Raw genomic sequence first — 23,215 nt, 5'->3', positions numbered from 1 at the left:
ACCGCGCGCATCTAATGCATTGGTGGCACTAAAAGGCCTAATGCATGGTTTATTTTAACTAGGCACGTTTTCTTGCTGGGCAGTAGTCTATTCAATCTTGATGTAAACGGTGCTGGATTTGCGTCACTCTGAAACCAAAGCATAAACCAATCAATACATTAATAGACCATATGAGTCAATAAAACATCATAGTAATAATAATAATAATAATAATAATAAAATAATAATAATGATATATAAATACGTCAATGAAATTATATGGAAATGCAAACATTTGTACATTTGTTTGCATTTCCATCCACAAAACGTATAAATAAAATGTATGTCGTTTACAATAGCATTCTTTGTTGGATTTTGAGACATTATTTGGGCATGAGACATTATTTTTCGGAATGTATCCAATTATAAATAGGGCACGTATTTTCAAAGTGATCGTTTTATGGACCTATCACAGGATTGCAGGTGTAGTCTCCATACTCGGCCACTAGATGGCAACAAACCACTAAGAGAGGATCATATACGCGCTAACCTTTAACCCCACGTGCTGCGTCACTCGGGTTATCCAATGAGTGTCTCTCTTTGTGTGTTCCTTGATGAAAACACGGAAGTACGTCTCACCGTTTTTTCGTAAATGCAAACTTGTAGCTTTGGTAATCAAATGGGTACGTTTTAGTGGGTTCTTTTTTATGTTGAAGGACAAGTCCTGAACGGGAACAACCATCGCTTTGACCACGGTATTGGACCATGGGCAGTAGATTGTCTCAGGAGCCACTGGCAAACCAGAGATTCTATCTGTCAAGAGCAAGACTACCGTAGTGTTCTTTACCTTTGTGACGTCAGTAGTGGCTGCGTCAGGTTGTACTTTGTTCTACTGTTCTACTGAAAGCTGATCAGAAGCGTCAGAAATGGCTGTAGTGATCACTCTGAGCTCGGACTCCGACAGTGATTCTGAGCTGGAGGTTGTGGGCTATTATTCCAATAAAAACGCGATGTTGCCGCTGTCCTCGGTGCGGGTGGACGTCTCCGCCCTCGACGTCAAGACGCCATTGGTATGTTTACAAATCAGACAAATGCACTGCTACCGCGTTATACTCAAGCACTTCACCTGTACAAGGTAATTCTATCTGACAACGTTGTTCATTCATCTAAAGTGAACTCTGGGATAACGTGAGAGGTTTGGGTTAACCCAGGGTGAGGATAACATACACTATAAACTCAACTAGCTAGTAATTATCAAACTATATAACGTTATTTTATCTTATGACTTATTCAAATGTATCATACATTACTTTGAGTAATGTCCTTTTTAAGGTACAAAATACTCAATTTAAGTTATTTTTTAGGGTTATCTGTTTAGTAATTAACTAGTTATATCTGTTTCAGGTGGTGAAAAAGGACACTTGAGATAGCGAGGCTATGGAAGCGTTGATCTGACATGGCGTTAAAAAAAAATATTTTTAGTTTTATTGTAGTATTATTATTATTTTGTCTTCAGTTTCATGTTTTAATTTATTGAAATTGGTGATAGTATCACATTATTTCGTGATAGTATCAGGTGAAAACGTGAACTTTTGCACTGCTGTAGATTTAACTGTACAAGTTTGTGTATACTTAAGTCTATTTTGATATTATTAGTCAATTTTTTTTTTTTTATTAATTCATGCCTTATTTTATATATTTTTTCTTCATTGTTGTTCATTGTTGTATGTTGCACCGAATCACCAAAGCAAGTTCCTAACCTGTGAATTTTGTTCACTGACAATGGAAATAAACCTTTTAAGATAAGATAAAATAATCCTTTATTGTTCCACATGGGGAAATTTCATTGTTGCAACGCAGGTAGATACAGAGGAAAAGAACAGATAACTTATAGGAAGTTTGAAAAACACTCAATCATCAACAATCATAATCTAATACAAAAAAAGTGATAATAGCTGGTTTTATTGACTCTATGCTTCCATACAACACAATTAAAATCATCATCACTATTTTATCTTTTGAATTGTCAAATGTCTTGTCTTGTCTGACGAAGAGGAAAAAGTCATATTAAATCCTATGAATTCTCGCAAAGATGACTCGACAAACTAAATTGTTTCTTAAGTTCAGTTTTCTTTGAGTTCAGCTTCCTGTTTTATACAAATTTTTAGGCCTTTTTCCATTCAGAAGACATCATATTTTGTTTCCCCCCACGTTGCCTCAGTGTATGAATATGTTCATGGTCCAAGAGGCTGATGGCACAAAACCTATTCCAGGGCAGCCGTGGCTACAGTAATCAAGTGAATGAAAGAAAAGTGCTTTGAGAGTCTTGAAGGCGTTCTATACTGACTTAGGTATGTCGTTTTTCTTTTATGTTTTTTTCTACAGAGTAACTGTGACCTCACAAACCCAAGATTGGCTCCTGTAGAACTAAACATATTTTCAAGATTTACTCCAACATCAGCAGTCGTGGACTTGACTGAGAATGAAAGTAGGTGTAAAGACCAGGAGGAGTTATTGAATGTACCATCAGGTGACAGCCAGTTAGTTAAAACTGATTATAAGTCCCTTGAGTGTCCAGGAAACTTAAGAATTAGTTTAGAAAGAAACCAAGATTGTGTAGAAAGGAGACAAAAAACACAGCTGACAACATCAGTAGTGTTAAAGAGACTCTCCATTCTTGAAAAGAACTATAGTGAACTTTTAACATCTGATAAAGTCAGTGTGATCAAAAGTGGTGAGACAATGTCATTGCATTTTAAACGATGTGACGGCAACGATCCAAGAGACTCGTCAAATACAACAACACCTCACGGCCTTCAGCCCTCTATGGAGATGCCACGGAGCATTTCCTGCCAAGAACAAGTCACCGGATTTCACAGAAACTCTTCTGTGGCTCAGCGTAGCCAGGCTGACCATTTACAACAAGAGCATCAACTCTCTCAGCCAACTTTAACACAAAGCACTGAGGAACTTTCATCTATTCCCTCGCCAGCATATGCTTCTGCGTCCAACAAAGGACAAAGTGGATTATCAAATGAGCTGCGTGCCTCCAGCCCTTCTCTCCCTGTTGGAACTCTAACTCTTCAACCAGTATTTAGTAGATCTAACTGCTCTCCTGCCTGTCCCTCTGCATTTCCCTGTTGTGATGTCAATGACCTCATGAAAACAAGACCTATATGTGAAAGCTTAAACATGACAGAACTACTTAAATCACAATATGATGAAGTGACATTTGACAAAGAGTCCGTTCGCCGTAGTCCTTCCCCTGAATCTGTCCTATCAGTGTCTAGAACAATATATTCGGACACCTTTGGGGATAATATTGAAGAAAATAGTCCAGTGTCTTTTAGCTGGGAGGAAAGCAGAGATGATGAGATGGCAGACTTTGAACTTGGACTGAACATGGACTGTACATCACCCTCAGAAGATGATAAATATTATGTATGTCCTGCTGCTGTCAAGAGATTAATGCATTGTGGAGGTGATGATCTGGTAAGAATGTTGTTTTAAAATATTTATCCGTACCTTTTTGCTATATTACAATATAATCGTCCAAAAAGTACCAGTAATGTCTTCCAACCGAACGTCATTTTCAACTCAAGGTGCTGGGAAACTTGCCTTCATACAGCTTGACTTTATACAGCTCTGAGCTGAATAAGACCTGTTTTGGGACATTACAGTCCTATTGCAATCTCACTTGACAACAGGCATATTACACCACATTTTCTTTTCAAAGAGGAACTTTATTTAATCACAAAAATGGCCTCTCTTTCAATCCATCTCTTGTTCTTGTTCCACCTCACTGGAATTGGAATGCCTTCTGTGTTTATACACTCTTTTGTGCAGTGGCTGTTTTCTCTGTAACACTCGTGGGTGAATCTTTTTCTACGCCGGATCACTTCTGGACAAATGAGGGATCTTGTTTGTAATAATTATAATATTTCTATTTAAAGAGGGCTGGAGAAAGTCCTCCACAGATGCTTAATCAGCGGAGCCTGAGTATGGTGTACAGTACCATGCAGGAAAGTTATCCAGAGGGAACTCTAGAGCTTCTGTCAGACCTGCTACAGCCTGGTTTCTACCTGCCCAAAGAGATCACCCTCCACCTGCTGGAGGACATCCTGCTCAACCCACAGTCTCCACATCACAATAGTTTGCAAGCTTTCAGGCTTCTGATGAAAACACAAAGGTTAGACAGTGAGAGCTAAATGTTTATTTGTTTTAGTGTTATGTTTTAATGCATTCTTTGTTTTACAGGCATCACATTGTGGATGATGAATCTGTTTCATGGAATTGGGAAATGTTAAACAGCGTCATGGAAAAGAAGGTTATACTGACCTAGTGACTGCATGACCTTTTCAGCCTTTGGGATGTTTGGAATTGTTTGGTCAATTGGTAATCAGGTCAAAAGTTAACGATGAAATTTAGAAGCAAACATAAGAATGATCATTTCTTATGTGGAGAATAATGTGTAACTAAAAATCCCACCACAAAACATCCCTTGTTTATACATTCTAAATTTAAACCTTGTGTATTTTGTGCATATTTTCTTTATAATTTGTTGTTTCTTAAACTTTTCCTTTCTCCGGCCCCAAGGAACTGCGTCCTGAAAGTGTGTGCATGTTCCTGGAGTATGCAGTGCAGACCTTGGAGGATGATTTCAAAACCAAACAATCAACTTCTGAACTTTATCTGTCTATTGCCAAAGCCTTGTTGTCATTTGATCGGCAGTTTCCTCATATTAGGTAAGCAGTTGTCTAATAGATTTGTATGTGCAACTGGACTTTTAGTTTTGTTACCGGTACTTTCAAGCGTGTGAGTGAGAAGCGAAGATCTATAGTGTTAATACTCTATTTAGGGACATCTGTAAGTGGCTGTTTTCTGCAATTGAGAAATCAACAGATGGTAGTGATGTTAAAGGAGATCACACCAGGTAAGGAAGTTGTGGTTTTCTACATAATATAAAATTATAAATATGTATTAATAACTTTGGTCCCTTGCTTCTGCAGAAGGGTGGTCGTCTTCCAGAAGATGCTGTCTTTGGCTTTAGAGGTGGACTGCTCTCCAGTTATAAACTCTGTCAAGCTTTCTCAGGAGTTTTTCCACATGCTCGTCAGCAACGTACCACTGCGACCACAAAGGTTCAATAATACATATACTAGAGCAATAATAGCAAATAATCATATTTTTCAATGAAAGGGCATTTCTTTGTTTAATAATTGTGACTCCGCTATATTTGTTACACTAGTTGTAGTTTTGTTGTTTTATAATAGTGATCTGTTCTTGGCCTGCAGAATGCTGCTGCTGGAGAGTCTGCAGAGCAGGCAGCTTAGGTGTAAGCTGTTGCAACATCTACTGGACTATTTCTGCCCAGTCAAAACCTCTATGCCCATGTCGCTCAGTCTTATGCTCCACTTTCTGAAGAACTGCACCCTGCCACTGGACCCGATTGTAAATATTACAACTGTATTTTCCCCTGTCCTTTCATACAGTAAAAAAAAGATGACATTGGCAGCCAAAACACCATGTGACTGGTTTGCTGTGTCAGCTGAAAAGCTTTTACTTTATGTCGTAACTAAACTATTGTTTACATGTGTTCTTAGGATGGCACAGATAAGTGGCGGCGATGGGAAGAACTAATCCATCATCTTTGGATGTTTTTGCTCAGCTACAGCAATACAATGAAACGTAAGCCTGCCCTACGACTTACAACAAGCCATGGTTAAATTACATAACCCTTCTCGTTAAAAAATATATTTTTTTTTCAATTTAGAATGTTTCAGTGGTTCCAGGACAGAACAAACAATCAAAGTTGGCTCATGGATTTACAAGCCTGAAGACATGGTGTCCAAATGTGCGGTGCGTGAAGCAGTTGAGGCTTTCCTGTCCAGATCTCAGGACGACATTGGTGAAGCACTACCCCTACATGTGGAGGAGTCACTCACTTACCTGCAGGATCATTTAATGGATGTCTGTCAGTGTTAAATGCTTGATACGTTTAAGATGTTTGATGTAGAGATGTACAATTTTTGCCATTATTTAATTGTTGAACCTATTTATTTTTTTAATTGTCTTTGTAATTCAAAAATACAAATACACACAACAATTACGTCTTTTATGTCTTTATTTTGACTACACATTTTAAATGGTTTAGCTCAAACCCTTTTTCAAATGAATAGGTATAAAGAGAAGTACAAAATTAAAAAAAAAATTCTCACGAAGAATAAATGTGACTGGCTTACTTTACTGTACCTTTACTTGAGAACTACAGCTTGGGTACAGTTTATGTAGCCTTATTGGACAGCCAATCACATTAAATAACGCTCATATTCTAGTATCCCCAACGAAATGACACAAAACAACTGTTTCTTCAAAAAGTGACTTACCCACCACTGCTTGTAACGCGATCACATTTTGTTGTTCGGTCTTGTGGCATAGACGTTTTTATGCATTTTTTTTTTACCTTTGGGCCTATTTTTTCACTTAAATGGTGTGTTTAGCCCGGCTCAACAGCTGGTTGGCCTGTCTACACTGTGGCCAATGGGAAGAAGCGCAGTTATCGTCAGAGAGGAAAAAAGCCCTGACAGTCGCCATGATACAGCAGCGGAAACGGGGGAGAAGTAGCTAGAAAACAAAAGAGAACACGCAGTCGTCCTCGCTGTTTGGTATGCTCTTGAAGGTAAAACTGAAATCCTCCTCCCGTGATATGAACATTTTCCCTCTAATTCTAACGCACGTCTAACGCATTTTCTATGAACGGTACAATATCTTACAATAAAGCACAGCTGAACAGAAATCATTACGTAGCTCAGAATTATTCGGATCTTTCGAGCTAACGTGCTAACAGAAGCTAGGCTAATTGCTCACTATTGTTTCCAGACGACATGTGAAGCTTTGCGTGCATTTGTCGTCCGTGTTAATGTAAATATTATTGTTCTATCAAGTTCCAAAGGACAATTGTCGGCTGAACGAGTTGATACTTCGTGGCCTAGCTAGCTGTTAATGCGCATGCTAGTGTTCCGCTATTATGTAAACAACATGCACAAAATCTCCCAGTTTCAATTTCTAGAAATTGCCTGCTCTTCATTTTACTTTCAATCAAAGGCAAATGCCCTTGATGTTATCTCATGTAATCCTTCCTTTATATGGAAATTAAATCGGGCCCGGCAATGTTTATGTGCAGCGTTACTTTGATGACTAACCTGGCTATTTAGGTTAAGCTAGGCTAATCAGTTAGCCCAGTTTCATGTGTTGTTGCTAACGTTATCGTGGCACGGGAAGCGCCACATTGTGATATTTACGGTGTGCGTTGTCTTAAACATTTACTGTTTCATTTGCAGTCGGCAGTCACGCTGTAGCTTCACAATGTTGCCGGTTGGTCTGTGTTATGTAAAGTGTAATCTCACTCGTTTAACTGGGCATTGCACCAATTAGCAGCGCCTTTCGTCTATTTTAGTTAGCAAATGCCCAGTATCATTAAATGTTCTGTTGCTCTTATAAGATGTGGGTAATGCCCCGTCATCAACTGGCGTATACTTTTTCTAATAAAACTAAGTGTATCAAACGTGATGGAAAACATTCTAGAAGTGGTAAAAATATAATCTGAGATAAATTAGAATTAAAAGACTATGATTTACAGGCGCACTTCGTGAGTTGTAAGGTGGAGGGTCCCAATTCTCCCTTTCTTCTTGGAGATGATGCTATTTTGACTGGAATGTAACGCAATGTTTAATAACATTCAGCAAACAAAGTATTTTTGGGCAGTAAAAACACCTTTTACTTTAAAAATATTTGAGGCAAATAAGTTTATACAATTACCATTTTTATGAAACAAGTATGTCTTCCACCAGAAAACATACATTGTATTGCTTTAAGTAAGGATTTATTGAGAGTCATGTTATTTTTTAAAATGTGGCATAGCCTTTGAAACGCCGATTTGTTTAACTGACTGATGTTACTTTAGTGTTATAGGAATGCCCAAGGAAAAATATGACCCGCCGGATCCAAGGCGGATGTACACAATTATGTCCACCGAGGAAGCAGCCAACGGGAAGAAGTCATATTGGGCTGAGCTGGAAATTAGTGGTGAGTTGTGTTTTTGTCTGTGTTTATGGTGTGTGTTTGTCACAAGATTCTACCAAAATGATGGCTTTCTCATTTTTAACTAATCAAAATAAGGGCAATCACTTCCGGTGCTGACAATGGTGTAGTGACTTGTGAATTGGTGTTTTATTTTTTTTGTAGAATGAATATCTGCCCCTGAGCTATAAGCTATTTTTGGAGTTCAAAAAGTAATGTAGACAAATAATAATTAAAAATGAACCGGCTAGCTGGTGTAAGACGGTAACATCTGTGTTAAGTGTCAAACAAATGGAAATGACTAAAATTACCCTTAAAAGTGCAGAAAGATCACTTGGTATACCATTACTTGTACGTTTGCCGCACTATTTCTTTCCCCATTTTCAGTTTGCTATTTTTTTTTTCTAAATTATATTTAAAAATTGCATTTTTTTCAATACGATATTCACATAGTCTCCCCACCTCTACTACAGAGTCATGCACTAGAAAAGCAGATTCTGTTCCCATTTTAGAACTAAAATATATGCCCCTGTTTGGGCAAATACTTAACAAGAAAGACCCCATTTCCAGTGATTTAAATCTGTGTTCCTTCTGGTGACGGCAAGACACTAACCAGGGAGAAAAGGAAGAAAACATTTAGTAACAGAGCCATGATACCAATATACATCCATGGGCTCGTAGTAATTGAAATTTGAGTGTAGAAATGCTCAACAGTTTTGGCAATGGTTGAAGGTTAAGGTATACTTGTCCCTGTAGGGAAAATTTGGCCTCTGCATTTGACCAATCTTCAGGAGCAGTGATCTCTGCAGTGCAGTGCACGGGGGAGCCTTCTCCAGATCTTGTGCCAGGCTTGGTCAGGACTACTGTAGTCCTTTACCTATTGTACATGTTTTGAGTTGATGGGGGAAACCAGTGTCCTGTTCACACAAAACCATGTCTGGCCTGGGAGTCAAACCTGGGACCTTCTCGTTGCGAGGCGAGAGTGCTGGCCACTCTTCCCTCGTGCTGCCAATGGTCTTGAAAACTGCAGGAGACTTCAGACTTTATGATTCTGAAGAAAATCGTTCCCTCTGGTGGTTCTATGCCTGGTCACACCTCTGCAATACTTTACAAAGATGTGTGGACTGGAAAGCGGTTTTACCAGTTTGGCAAAGTTGTATCAAAACAAACGTGGCTGCTTAGAGGAAAAAAGGAGGGAAGCACAGGGAAGTAAAAAAACATCAGTTTTATGCAAAAACAATGAGCGAAGCACAAAACAAAAGTTTCATTTTGTTGTAAATAATAGCTGGCCAATTAGCTCCTCTATTTTCCCCCCCATCACTGAAATAAACAAACCTGATTACACGGCTCTGGATCCCAGGCAAGTTTCACCCACCTCCCAAATAACGTGCAGATGAGGTTGGCCCGTTGTGGTGGCACATAGTTGCAGTGGCTCCTCCGAGCAGAACCACTGGGGCTTGATCCAAACCTCCATCCTAACTCTTTGTCTGTCTTACCTGTTACAGGTCGTGTAAGGAGTCTCAGCACAGCTCTGTGGTCTCTTACCCATCTTACTGCCCTGCACATCAGTGATAACTCTTTGTCACGCATCCCGCCAGACATTGCCAAACTACACAACCTGGTGTACCTGGATCTCTCATCCAATAAGATCAGGAGTCTGCCGGCTGAGCTCGGCAACATGGTTTCTCTCAGGTAGCATTTCGATCTTAGCTTGTATTTTATCCAGAGTTTATGTTTGCATTACTCTGATTGTATCTGTTTTCGACAGGGAACTGCTTTTAAATAACAACCAGTTGCGGGTTCTACCATTTGAATTGGGAAAACTATTTCAGTTACAAACACTGGGCTTGAAAGGTGACTTTCCTGCAACATTTGTTTTTGATAATTTCAATCTTTTGTGTTTTGAAACTGACATCTTTTGTTAGGAAACCCACTTGCACAAGAAATTATTAGCCTCTACCAGGAGCCTGATGGCACACGGAGACTGCTCAACTACTTGTTAGACAATCTGGCAGGAGCGATCAAGCGCAGTGAGTTCTAAAAATCCTTAAGAGTCCCTATGTCAAAAGACCCAGAAATGACGGTTATAAACTTTTAAAAGCTAGAACCAGTTTAGACGTGGCATTAAATTAACTCGCAACTCTGTGGTAAACACAGGTTTCTGACTTTATTTGATTGGTTTTCCTTCTAAATGATCTGTCTTTAATAATATGTAAGGTATTGTTGAATCCCTAAAAGATGGTAAAGGATTCCTCTGTCTCTTCAGTACCAACAGAGCAGCCTCCGGCTCGGTCGTGGATTTCACTGCTGGAGCCTGACCGAGCGCGGCCATCAGGTGAGTTGGACTAGAAAAAACAGATGTATTGGCTTGATGGGAAATGTGTTATTTGTAAATGATGATAAAGCTAAGCCTTGCAATGTATTTTTCTTTAGCGCTGTTTTCAGTGATGTGCTACAATGTGCTGTGTGATAAGTACGCCACTCGACAACTGTACGGCTACTGTCCGTCTTGGGCTCTAAACTGGGAATACAGAAAGAAGTCCATCATACAAGAAATCCTCGGCTGCAATTCAGACATCATCAGTTTGCAGGTGAGGTCCAAAAACGATTTACTCTAGTAGTTACTAGTTTTTGCATGTGTACAGAAAATGAACAAAAAAACGCACACCAGATTAATTTAATTAAAAACGCCAATAGGGACTTGGACTAGTCTGACGATGTTGTTAACACCAGATTATTGAGACTGCAGTTAAACCCCTCCACACACAGGCTTATAGTGGACATACTGTATTCTGACAAAACACTTTAAACTCATTTGAAATCAAGTCACACCCAAATTTAGTTTAAAGTCGGAAAGGAAAGCGTCAGATCATGTAAATGACCTTAGTTTTACTGATGTATTGGATATTGAGAGTAGTGTCTTCTGGAAATTAATGAAAAATGAATGTAGAAATCTAAGGAAAACGGAATGTATTTTTTGTGAGTATTTATTTGATGAATTTTCGCGAACGGTAAAGACATAAGTGCATCAGGTGCAGAGTTAAATTCTTCTCCAAAAGAGGCGGTTTTGATTATAGTTTGCATACATGGGTCTTCACATGGGAAAGGTTGGGCAAGGGGTAGAAACGATGAAACCAGCTTGTTCTGGTAAAGTGAAGTAGCCGTTTCTCACAAAGCTTCATTCAGTCAGTTCTCTTTACAATCATAATAATCAGTTGTGATTCATGTGGCAATTCACACTGCTGAGTTGGTCTTTGAAGCAGACTGTTTTGTTGGGGGCCAAAGTTGCAACGTTGTCTTTCTCTGAGGCATTTCGCTCAAAATCTCTTGTCTCGAGTTTTGTCTCGTAAAAATTGTCTCGTCTCACCCTTACTAGTCTACTACCTCTTTAAAGTCTGTATGACAAGTTAGACATTTCACTAAAACATAGTGAACATGATTGTAGTTAAAATATGCCAAAACAAGTTGCCAATTTTTACTCCGTTTGAAAATTGTAATGTTTAACGTGTTTAATGTTACTTCTGCACAGATGTGGAATTACCCAATCGATGTCTCAACAGTTACCTAGCAATCATATTGTAAACAAGGGACACAAATGATGATCCTTTGTTAACACTTATGTTAAATTATTGAACAATTTTGAGTAAATTGTCATTGCATTTTTGATAGACTGTCCCTTTTTTGATGACTTTAGAGCTCAGCTCTTATAATAACTATTTACAACAGGTTTTATCCCACCAAACTAAGCTATAATTAAAAAGACATGAGAATGAGAATCTGTCATATGCACTTTAGTTGTTCATTAGTCGACAAGTTGATGCAAAAACACATGTTAAATTTGCAATCTATGAAAACTGTCTTCTTGCCCCATTTTAATATGCTTAGAGGCAATAAAATCCCCAAGGCTACTATTGTCTGACTGATGGACAATCCAAAAGATGACTAGTGTTTGGAGAGCTTTCTGACGCACTCTGCCTTACAGGAAGTGGAGACCGAGCAATACTACAACTTCTTTTTGCCCGAGCTGAAAGAGCAGGGTTACGAAGGCTTCTTCAGTCCAAAGTCTCGAGCCAGGACGATGTCTGAGTCGGACCGGAAGCATGTAGACGGCTGCGCCATTTTCTACAAGTCGGAAAAGTATGTCCAGATATTTTCCACACAAACTGATCAGCGATGCTCACAGTAACTTGAATATCACAGTTTTAACAACGTAGATGTGTTTATTTCTACGAGGGCTGGGCGATGTTCCTGATTAAAACTAATAACATACCCAAAAATATATTGATATACAGTTTATATGCTAAATATCCAAAACTAGTCTAATCTTTGTAGACTAACATTTCTACTTCCTCAATATAGAAAAAAAAAAATTCACTTGGAGATTAGTGTTGTAAAAAGTATCAGATACTAAAACTTAATACGCATTTGAAGAAGTATCGATACAAAAAATTGTCTACTCATTTTGAACTTTATCAGAACTAGTTTAAGACCACATAAAGAAGTACTATTATGTTGAAAATGATTATACCCTATACTTATCTATGTGATAAAGTTCTGTATAAACTTGTCTTACTCATGCTCTAATGAAAGCATTATTCCACTTAAAGTCCACCAGAATGAACCATATTTGACAGATTTAAATAACATTTACCAAACCTAATGAACGGACAGCAATGGTATTTGTGTGTAGCTTATGTTTATCCAGTATCTAAATATAATTTACATTTTTGAGTAGTAGTTCTGCTGAGCCGATCATTTTTCATATTGATAAAAATGAACTACATTGATGTCTCAATGGGAGATTTATCGCCCTGTTCTAAAAACTACACGTGTTTTCAGTGCAACATGTGTGAACTCCAGAGGCAGTGTCAGGTCAACTCTCAGAAGCATTTTACTGAAAAGACTGAAATGTTCTTGTATCAGATCGACTATGCTGTCCACTGCCGTCAACTCTGATTTGGTTTGACATAATTCCATGTACTGACATTTAAGGCTGGGCAATTCATCAAATGTTATTGGAGAATGAGATCCAGTCATCTGCAATCCCCAATGATATGCTTTGGTCTTTTCAGAGGTCCACGGCCATTACTCGGTCAGTAAAAACGTGTGGTTCGGAGCAGCGTTTGTGGTGGTTTTGGTGCTAAATGGCATTTATTAAATATCTAATTTCAGGAAAACGATTCTGAAAGCCATTTTTATTTGGGTTTGAAAAATAAAAAAAAATATTGCTAAATGTGATCCCTAAACCTAGCCCTGCTGACAATAAACCATGGCAAACTTGTAATTCCAGCTGATGACTGTTTTTCTCAGGTTCAGTGCAGTGCAGAAACACACGGTGGAGTTCAACCAGCTGGCCATGGCCAACTCTGAGGGCTCAGAGGCCATGCTCAACAGAGTCATGACAAAGGACAACATCGGGGTGGCTGTGCTGCTCGAAGTACGCAAAGAGATGATGGAGCTCTCCTGTAAGTTTGCGGATTCTTACACCGACATAAAACATAGGAAAAACGAACTAAAAATATATTTTTCATTCAAGCCGGAAAATCCCTCCACGGCATGGAGAAGCAGCTGCTCCTGGTGGCCAACGCTCACATGCACTGGGACCCAGAGTATTCGGATGTCAAACTGGTCCAGACCATGATGTTCTTGTCGGAGGTGAAGAACATTGTGGACAAGGCCACGCGCAGCCTCAAGTTATCGTCTGTCTCTGGAGAAACCAATGCCATTCCCCTGGTGCTGTGCGCTGACCTCAACTCCCTCCCAGACTCTGGTAGGTTGTCCTCGCAGCGCTGGGGCTGGGCTCTGTCAAACTTGTGACAAATATGTGACAAAACTGGTCACAAATGCAAACTCCAAAGGCAAGATGGTAAACTGTTCAAAGATCAGAACTATCAGAATCTTCACTGTCACTGATAGAGTTGAGATTTGCTAGTCAAATGTATAAATATCAGACCGCTGCCCTTGGGACAGGTCTGTTCTGTCCCTGCAGCTCACATATGGAAATGACTAAGCTCATTATGTACTCTTTTTAAAAGCAGCGCTCATAAAGGGACCTGAATGACCACATGGCTTTCTTTGACTTGTTCCTCAGGTGTTGTGGAGTACCTGAGTTCTGGTGGAGTGGACTGCACTCACAAAGACTTCAAGGAGCTGCGTTACAGCGACAGTTTGACCAAATTTAACTGCAACGGCAAGAACAGCACGTCCAACGGCAGGATCACCCACGGCTTCAAGCTAAAGACCGCCTACGAGAACGGCCTGATGCCTTACACCAACTACACCTTCGATTTTAAGGTACGTACTGAAAGAACTTTAACCTACAACAGTACTCTGAGATTTTGTTCGAGGCCAGTTAGTCTGGAGACCTCAGTGAATGATCTGTAGTAGTGTCCATCTGTCCTGTGAAGGACTCATGATGTGATCAGGATATGACATTGTTTTGTCACAATTTGATTGTCTTCTGTCAATTTGCCAAATAAACTTCCAGTAAATCTAATGTCTCAGAGGGACGTGTGTTTATGATGTTGGCTATTATAAGTTGTACATCTCGTCGTCCTCCTCCTCCTCCTCAAACAACTGTACCAAATAAAAGTGTCTAAATGGATTGTTTTCTACAATGCGTGGCATGTGAATTACAAGCTTCTTCAATTCTGACACGAAAAGCCAAGTGGTCATAGTCTTTTAAAGTTCATGTTTTTGTCATTCCTGGGTAAATTCACACAAAATAAAAAGTGACAGATAAAACCCACCTCTGTTAGAAAATAGCTGCAGTAAGTCTCTTTTACTTTCCATCTTCAAAAGGATGGCAGGGTTTAAGCATTTTCTAGCGTGTCAAATGGACAAGACCTATTGAGCTGACTTTATTTTGCTTGACCCCCTTTGCTCTTGTGGTCCTCAGGGTGTGATCGACTACATTTTCTACTCCAAGCCTCACCTGAACGTGCTGGGGATCCTAGGCCCCCTGGACCCCCACTGGCTGGTTGAGAACAATGTGACTGGGTGCCCGCACCCCCACATCCCCTCTGACCACTTCTCCCTTTTCGCTCAGCTGGAGCTGCTCCTGCCCAACACGCCGCCACAGGTCAATGGGCTGCACCTGCCAGCGCGCAGGTAGTGAGTCCCTGCCACACCACCAGAGGGAGCCGCCACCACAGCAGCTCTGTTTTTAAATCTTCTCCCTCCCACTACCAGCTCTCCCCCACGGCACGGAGGGAAGACAAAACACAACCTGTAAAATAAACGTACAGTTAGGTCTGGCCGACAGGGATTTCCTATAATGTTATAGATATTCTATATTTTTCTTTATTCTTTCTCCTGTTTTTATTTTTAACTGCTCAATTCAGTCAATGTTTGTATAAAATTTTCGGTTGCAAACCCCTTTTTTTATCAAATCCGCCACATTATTTGTTGCTATCTTTTTAACTTAAGCAGACGGTAGCTCATTTAGTTTGTCACACACAGTCTGTTTAGTGCAAGAGAAACCAAGGCTTTATTGGCACCGCAAAATAAGCTGCTATTCAAACCAGCAAAGACTGCACACACCAGTTTCAGACCTCTGATCAGCGCCCGCAGGGCCCTGTAAGATGCCCGCCGAGCTCTGGGTCTCTGATGGCGCTTTAGAGCAGCTTCACCCGCTCGTTTCCTCCTGTCATTCTGTGGTGCTTCGGTCTCCTTTGGTGCTACAAGAATTTACAACAGTTCAATTTCCCTTGTAGTGTTGAGCTCCAGGGAGGATGTGAGGCAACAAGTGCAGCTACCGTCCTGTTTGCAGACTGTTTAGCCCCCTTTCATAGTGAACACAAGGCTAGTCTAGTGTTAGGAGCTTACAAAACGGTCACCTTTAGGCAGGGGAACTCTGCTGAAGAGAGAGGGATTGGAGGGGCACTTTTTCCCCACTAATCTTTCCTTTTTATTTGAATGATTTTTAGGAGAGCAACTAATGGCTGAGACACAGGAGTAAAACCAGCATTCCTCTCACTGTCCTCCCACATGCTAACGTACACAGACTAACATACATGCTAACACAGCTAATTCGTAGACAGATTTGTAGCACTGTCTCCAAGGCCAGTAGTGACTTTCCCCAGCCATAAAATCCATACACAAAAGCAGTGGTTTTTCACAAGTATTTGTACAGAATAGAAATCTCGACTCAGTCTTTACATGATTGTATATGAACCACAAAAGACCTGTTTTCTGGCGTTTTTTGTACTAGGAGTAAATTATGATCAGATTTGAAAAAAGATTGTATTGTAAACTATGGCTAAATTTTTATCCAGTTAATGTTAAGATGAATTGATATTACCAGCTTGTACAAAAGACGTAAGAAAAGGTTGTTCGAGGCGTTCGCTGTCACTACTTTGCACTCCCCAGAGATTAACTTTCAGTAATGTATTTAATTTCGCCCTTCTCTGCTCATTTGTTTTTGGCACATTGCTGCGATTGTAAATATACACAGTCAAGTTTGCCTGTTGCTTTTTGCCCATTAACAAAGCCATTGATCCACGCTGCTGCCATCAGATTTGGACACACCCGACTAAAAGCGGCCCACAGTGATTCCACATCTGTTCTCAAATCCCACTTGTACAAACCAACATCGTGCCTCGCTGTAGCAGTTGTTGTCTTGCACTATTTACACTCGGTGAACGCCTGAACAACCTTTTCTCCTTTTATTTTTAAATACTGTCGACACATTTGAAGATTTTATGTCATTTTTGTTAACTTCTTTTTTTATGAGCTATGACAATGTCATGATGATGTGTATAATCACCTCCTCCTCATTAAGCTCATTAGTAATCAGGTATGCTTTCCCCTTTGCCCCGCTCTCATCGCCCTGTTGGAACACGACAGGTCGTCTCCTCAGAATCCACTGTCTGAGTTAGCACCTGTTTAGCACCCACACAGCTTTATGTCCAGACCCTCTGCCCTGCCCACCTGTAACCTCCTGACCTCAGACTAACCTCCACCAACAGATTTAAGCTGTGTCTTTTAATCCCCCTGTGTACAGCTCCTTTACCCGTCACTGCAGTTATAGTGCCATTTGTGGACCCTACCTTTGTCCTGCTGAAGGTGGAAGGCCCACTCTGCTTTTAGAGACACAAGAGAAAAGGGCGGTGACCTCAGCTGCTGCTCTGAATACACCTGTCCCATCTTAAAGCTGTGAGAAAACCTCACCCGTCTTATTCAGGCAGCCGTGTTTTAACATGGGCCACAAACTGAGCACTTAGGCCCAGCTGAGCCGCCCTGGTCCACCACTAAAGGTTCTCTTCATGTAATCTGAAAACATTTTAAAGCAAGTGGGAAGCAAGTAAATAGTTATAAATTTAGCCCTCAGATAAAGTTTGACCCATTTATTTGCCCCACATTCTTGTTTTTAAACATATTTTTTTCTAATGGAAACCAATGTGTCCAGTTTTTTTTTTCTCTGAATGGCATTAGTATTGTAGTAGATTTAAAGGCTAGCTTTTTGTAAAGTGTGAATAAAAGATGTATCTCATGTTTCCTTTCTAAAATGATATTGAATTGTGTTTGTTGATGTGTAAATCATGAAATCTATGATGGTGTTATGTTTGCTACTTTGTTTTTATTTGAATTCAATAATTTCCATAAAATGTTGTCTCATCACAAACCAAATCCTCTGTAGAAATCATGACATGTAGATGGTTGTTCTTGCAATGCCGTAGGAGGATCTTCTCTGGTCTTTGGTGTTGGTGACACTTTAAGCACAGGGATATTCAGTCTTTTTGGTCGTATCTTTCAGCTTTATTTTTTGATGTGGCACTGGCCGGATGAGCCGGTTCCAGTAGTGTAGTGGCAGCACTGTCTCTGTAGTGGCTGCAGGTGAATAGAGATCACTGGTGCCGTTGTGTTGATCCTGTGATGGTTTTCAGTACTTAGTCCATCTCACTAGTTCTTGTGCATCACAGTGGTTTCTCTGTTACACTAGCTAGCTACTATTGATGGTCACAGATTTTGTTTTTACATAATTTCAGGTCGACTTCCATCTCCCCCCTCGCCCTCATCGTTTGTGACTGTGGCTTTGACAAAAATCTGCTCATTCTTTGCTGAGTTCATGCTTCGGCGAGAGGCCACTTGTTTTGCTCTCCACTCCCGCGCCGCTTTCTTTCTGTCACGGTGCACACCAAAGCTGCTTGTAGCGCATTTCACCGACCAACATGTCCATCCAGTACTAACCATAGTCTTCATGAACTGTAGGGCTGAAAGGAAAGCATTGTCCTTTTCCTTGACTCACATGAACACCTCCAAACTCCATACCTGTTCTTCAACTTTGGCTCTCCATTCCATCATTTTCCTCCAAGAACTTGGCAATAATTCCCCCAACCATTCCAACTCACTCACTCTGATTTTAAATATTTTACCTGAAAAATGTAGCTCTTTAGTCTTTCGAATTGTGCTCGCTTTTAAACTCTGCGTCTTCACTCTTAACCCCCTGGATTAGTTTGGTTGTTGCCCCCGATACCTTTTTAACACTTTGGTCACCTCCATCTTGTAAATTGACTCATCTCTTTTGCCCCTGCCAGTTTTTAGTGGTAGTTGTTCAATGATCAGGATTGTCTATCTGTAGTCGAGCTGAGTACATATATTGATCTGTGTCACTGTGTTTTATGCACTGGACCAATTATTGTTTACCATTCATTAAATACCAGCAAAAAAGCGAATAATAATGACAAAACACTTGCACAATGATGTAGAATGTCCATTAACCCAGACAAGAAATCAAGGCAGCTGTTTTCAAATCAATACTGTTTGCAAAAGAATTGAATGGTAAACAATGCTTTTCTGTTGTACCCTTAGCCGTCCTCTCCATTCCTTTTGGACTATAGTTTGGTTCTTTATTTTTCTGTTGACTACGGGATCTGCTTGTTTCCTTTACACCTACCTATGTATTTTCCTACTTCTGGTTGAAAATAAATTCTATATTATCTGTTTCAAGCGGTGTCATCTCTTCTTTGCATGGTGATCCAAAATGAATTCTATGTCTGTTCTAGACTTTGACTTCCTTTTTTCATAGTTTTTTCTGACTCAAGTCTCAAGTCTTTTATTTGTTGGTTGACTGAAGGAGTTTGGTTTTGGAGTTTAATTCTAACGATGTCTCGATGAAAAGAACATTTCCATACTTCACTTGACCCAGCGCTGCCACTGTGGGTTGGTTTAAAAGGCCGTCTTAGTAAAGTGCCACTTCTCCAAATCACTGAATTACTTTTTTTTTTTTTCACAATTCACAACGCTTCTACACAGTGATCTTTTTTTGTTGTTGCAGTGGCTATGTTTACATGTAACTAAACAAAAAAAAAGATCTGATTTCTTGAAGATTCTTTAAATTAAATGCAAACCACAAAATCAAATGTGAATTTCACTTATGTCTCCTCGCCCTGAAGTCTCCTCGCCCTGAAGTCTCCTCGCCCTGATAGCTCCTCTTACTGAAGTCTCCTCGCCATAAAGTCTACTCGCCCTAAAGTCTCCTCGACCTGAGGTCTCCTCGCCCTGATAGCTCCTCGCCCTGAAGTATCCTCGCCCTAAAGTCTCCTCGACCTGAGGTCTCCTCGCCCTGATGTCTCCTCTCACTGAAGTCTCCTCGCCATAAAGTCTACTCGCCCTGATAGCTCCTCTTACTGAAGTCTCCTCGCCATAAAGTCTACTCGCCCTAAAGTCTCCTCGACCTGAGGTCTCCTCGCCCTGATAGCTCCTCGCCCTGAAGTATCCTCGCCCTGACGTCTCCTCCCCCTGAAGTCTCCTCGCCCTGATAGCTCCTCTCACTGAAGTCTCCTCGCCCTGATGTCTCCTCGCCCTGATGTCTCCTCGCCCTGATGTCTCCTCGCCCTGATAGCTCCTCACCCTGAAGTCTCCTCGCCCTGACGTCTCCTCGCCCTGACGTCTCCTCGCCCTTACGTCTCCTCGCCCTGACGTCTCCTCGCCCTGACGTCTCCTCTCACTGACGTCTCCTCGCCCTGACGTCTCCTCGCCCTGACGTCTCCTCGCCCTGACATCTCCTCTCACTGACGTCTCCTCGCCCTAAGGTCTCCTCGCCCTGATGTCTCCTTGCCCTCAAGTCTCCTCGCCCTGATAGCTCCTCTTACTGAAGTCTCCTCGCCCGGATGTCTCCTCGACCTGAAGTCTCCTCCCCCTAAAGTCTCCTCGACCTGAGGTCTCCTCGCCCTGATAGCTCCTCACCCTGAAGTCTCCTCACCCTGAAGTCTCCTCGCCCTGATAGCTCCTCTCACTGAAGTCTCCTCGCCCTGATGTCTCCTCGCCCTGATGTCTCCTCGCCCTGACGTCTCCTCTCACTGACGTCTCCTCTCACTGACGTCTCCTCTCACTGAAGTCTCCTCGCCCTGAAGTCTCCTCGCCCTGACGTCTCCTCGCCCTGACGTCTCCTCGCCCTTACGTCTCCTCGCCCTGACGTCTCCTCGCCCTGACGTCTCCTCTCACTGACGTCTCCTCGCCCTAAGGTCTCCTCGCCCTGATGTCTCCTCGCCCTCAAGTCTCCTCGCCCTGATAGCTCCTCTTACTGAAGTCTCCTCTTACTGAAGTCTCCTCGACCTGAGGTCTCCTCGCCCTGATAGCTCCTCACCCTGGAGTCTCCTCATCCTGAAGTCTCCTCACCCTGAAGTCTCCTCGCCCTGATGTCTCCTCGCCCTTATGTCTCCTCGCCCTGACGTCTCCTCTCACTGACGTCTCCTCTCACTGAAGTCTCCTCGCCCTGAAGTCTCCTCGCCCTGACGTCTCCTCGCCCTGACGTCTCCTCGCCCTGACGTCTCCTCTCACTGACGTCTCCTCTCACTGAAGTCTCCTCGCCCTGACGTCTCCTCGCCCTGACGTCTCCTCGCCCTGACGTCTCCTCGCCCTGACGTCTCCTCGCCCTGACGTCTCCTCTCACTGACGTCTCCTCTCACTGACGTCTCCTCTCACTGACGTCTCCTCTCACTGATGTCTCCTCGCCCTGATGTCTCCTCGCCCTGATGTCTCCTCGCCCTGATGTCTCCTCTCACTGACGTCTCCTCTCACTGACGTCTCCTCTCACTGAAGTCTCCTCGCCCTGATGTCTCCTCGCCCTGATGTCTCCTCGCCCTCAAGTCTCCTCGCCCTGATAGCTCCTCTTACTGAAGTCTCCTCTTACTGAAGTCTCCTCGCCCGGATGTCTCCTCGACCTGAAGTCTCCTCGCCCTAAAGTCTCCTCGACCTGAGGTCTCCTCGCCCTGATAGCTCCTCACCCTGGAGTCTCCTCACCCTGAAGTCTCCTCACCCTGAAGTCTCCTCGCCCTGATAGCTCCTCGCCCTGATAGCTCCTCTCACTGAAGTCTCCTCGCCCTGACGTCTCCTCTCACTGACGTCTCCTCTCACTGACGTCTCCTCTCACTGACGTCTCCTCGCCCTGACGTCTCCTCGCCCTGATGTCTCCTCGCCCTGATGTCTCCTCTCACTGAAGTCTCCTCTCACTGACGTCTCCTCTCACTGACGTCTCCTCGCCCTGACGTCTCCTCGCCCTGACGTCTCCTCGCCCTGACGTCTCCTCGCCCTGACGTCTCCTCTCACTGACGTCTCCTCTCACTGACGTCTCCTCTCACTGACGTCTCCTCTCACTGAAGTCTCCTCGCCCTGAAGTCTCCTCGCCCTGACGTCTCCTCGCCCTGACGTCTCCTCGCCCTGACGTCTCCTCGCCCTTACGTCTCCTCGCCCTTACGTCTCCTCGCCCTGACGTCTCCTCTCACTGACGTCTCCTCGCCCTAAGGTCTCCTCGCCCTGATGTCTCCTCGCCCTCAAGTCTCCTCGCCCTGATAGCTCCTCTTACTGAAGTCTCCTCTTACTGAAGTCTCCTCGACCTGAGGTCTCCTCGCCCTGATAGCTCCTCACCCTGGAGTCTCCTCACCCTGAAGTCTCCTCACCCTGAAGTCTCCTCGCCCTGATGTCTCCTCGCCCTTATGTCTCCTCGCCCTGACGTCTCCTCTCACTGACGTCTCCTCTCACTGACGTCTCCTCTCACTGAAGTCTCCTCGCCCTGAAGTCTCCTCGCCCTGACGTCTCCTCGCCCTGACGTCTCCTCGCCCTGACGTCTCCTCTCACTGACGTCTCCTCTCACTGAAGTCTCCTCGCCCTGACGTCTCCTCGCCCTGACGTCTCCTCGCCCTGACGTCTCCTCGCCCTGACGTCTCCTCTCACTGACGTCTCCTCTCACTGACGTCTCCTCTCACTGACGTCTCCTCTCACTGAAGTCTCCTCGCCCTGATGTCTCCTCGCCCTGACGTCTCCTCGCCCTGATGTCTCCTCGCCCTGATGTCTCCTCGCCCTGATGTCTCCTCTCACTGAAGTCTCCTCTCACTGACGTCTCCTCTCACTGACGTCTCCTCTCACTGACGTCTCCTCTCACTGAAGTCTCCTCGCCCTGATGTCTCCTCGCCCTGATGTCTCCTCGCCCTCAAGTCTCCTCGCCCTGATAGCTCCTCTTACTGAAGTCTCCTCTTACTGAAGTCTCCTCGCCCGGATGTCTCCTCGACCTGAAGTCTCCTCGCCCTAAAGTCTCCTCGACCTGAGGTCTCCTCGCCCTAATAGCTCCTCACCCTGGAGTCTCCTCACCCTGAAGTCTCCTCACCCTGAAGTCTCCTCGCCCTGATAGCTCCTCTCACTGAAGTCTCCTCGCCCTGACGTCTCCTCTCACTGACGTCTCCTCTCACTGACGTCTCCTCTCACTGACGTCTCCTCGCCCTGACGTCTCCTCGCCCTGATGTCTCCTCGCCCTGATGTCTCCTCTCACTGAAGTCTCCTCTCACTGACGTCTCCTCGCCCTGACGTCTCCTCGCCCTGACGTCTCCTCGCCCTGACGTCTCCTCGCCCTGACGTCTCCTCTCACTGACGTCTCCTCTCACTGACGTCTCCTCTCACTGACGTCTCCTCTCACTGAAGTCTCCTCTCACTGACGTCTCCTCTCACTGACGTCTCCTCTCACTGAAGTCTCCTCTCACTGACGTCTCCTCTCACTGACGTCTCCTCTCACTGAAGTCTCCTCTCACTGAAGTCTCCTCTCACTGACGTCTCCTCTCACTGACGTCTCCTCTTATTCCGCTCTCCTCCTGCAGGTTGAAAATGAAATGCTAATGCCTCACATTTGGGGGCTAATAAAAGATTGAAATAACCTGAGATGTAG

At 43.0% G+C, this 23,215-nt stretch overlaps 2 protein-coding genes across 3 annotated transcripts; both read left to right on the top strand.

The window, feature by feature from the left end:
- Positions 1-870: 870 nt before the first annotated feature.
- simc1 (SUMO interacting motifs containing 1) lies at positions 871-6,065 on the top strand. The gene is made up of 10 exons (XM_072439268.1): positions 871-1,049; positions 2,365-3,471; positions 3,933-4,168; positions 4,237-4,306; positions 4,576-4,724; positions 4,838-4,912; positions 4,989-5,120; positions 5,274-5,430; positions 5,583-5,667; positions 5,753-6,065. Exons 1-10 carry the CDS (start codon positions 906-908, stop codon positions 5,962-5,964), a joined length of 2,367 nt encoding a protein of 788 aa, XP_072295369.1. The 5' UTR covers positions 871-905; the 3' UTR covers positions 5,965-6,065.
- A 439-nt stretch (positions 6,066-6,504) lies between these two features.
- Positions 6,505-19,008, top strand: cnot6a (CCR4-NOT transcription complex, subunit 6a). 2 transcript variants are annotated; one of them, XM_072439245.1, is made up of 12 exons: positions 6,505-6,658; positions 7,943-8,064; positions 9,564-9,750; positions 9,827-9,912; positions 9,984-10,088; positions 10,325-10,393; positions 10,492-10,649; positions 12,041-12,195; positions 13,369-13,523; positions 13,595-13,828; positions 14,150-14,352; positions 14,957-19,008. In XM_072439245.1, the coding sequence occupies exons 2-12, from the start codon at positions 7,953-7,955 to the stop codon at positions 15,170-15,172; spliced, it is 1,680 nt and encodes a 559-aa protein (XP_072295346.1). In that variant the 5' UTR covers positions 6,505-6,658; positions 7,943-7,952; the 3' UTR covers positions 15,173-19,008. The 2 variants fall into 2 exon arrangements, with proteins under 2 accessions (XP_072295346.1, XP_072295355.1); XM_072439254.1 differs by having other exon boundaries at positions 6,528-6,658; positions 7,951-8,064.
- The last annotated feature ends 4,207 nt before the right edge of the window (positions 19,009-23,215 follow it).

The sequence above is a fragment of the Eucyclogobius newberryi genome, unplaced genomic scaffold (genome assembly GCF_026437365.1).
Source record: "Eucyclogobius newberryi isolate DKJ021-1_F unplaced genomic scaffold, fEucNew1.0.hap1 SCAF_11, whole genome shotgun sequence".
NCBI classification, from domain to species: domain Eukaryota; kingdom Metazoa; phylum Chordata; class Actinopteri; order Gobiiformes; family Gobiidae; genus Eucyclogobius; species Eucyclogobius newberryi.
Note: the sequence above shows the minus strand (reverse complement) of the source record. Positions and strands in the feature narration are given on the sequence as shown.

What these genes read in the sequence shown, in the direction of transcription:
- cnot6a (XM_072439245.1), top strand. Translation starts at nt 7,953, where the DNA reads ATGCCCAAGGAAAAATATGACCCGCCGGATCCAAGGCGGATGTACACA. An exon ending in GGCAGGAGCGATCAAGCGCA is followed by an intron (nt 10,089 to 10,324) that starts GTGAGTTCTAAA and finishes CTGTCTCTTCAG; the next exon opens with TACCAACAGAGCAGCCTCCG. An exon ending in TGACCGAGCGCGGCCATCAG is followed by an intron (nt 10,394 to 10,491) that starts GTGAGTTGGACT and finishes ATTTTTCTTTAG; the next exon opens with CGCTGTTTTCAGTGATGTGC.
- simc1 (XM_072439268.1), top strand. Translation starts at nt 906, where the DNA reads ATGGCTGTAGTGATCACTCTGAGCTCGGACTCCGACAGTGATTCTGAG. An exon ending in CTTCTGATGAAAACACAAAG is followed by an intron (nt 4,169 to 4,236) that starts GTTAGACAGTGA and finishes TTTGTTTTACAG; the next exon opens with GCATCACATTGTGGATGATG. An exon ending in CTACAGCAATACAATGAAAC is followed by an intron (nt 5,668 to 5,752) that starts GTAAGCCTGCCC and finishes TTTTCAATTTAG; the next exon opens with AATGTTTCAGTGGTTCCAGG.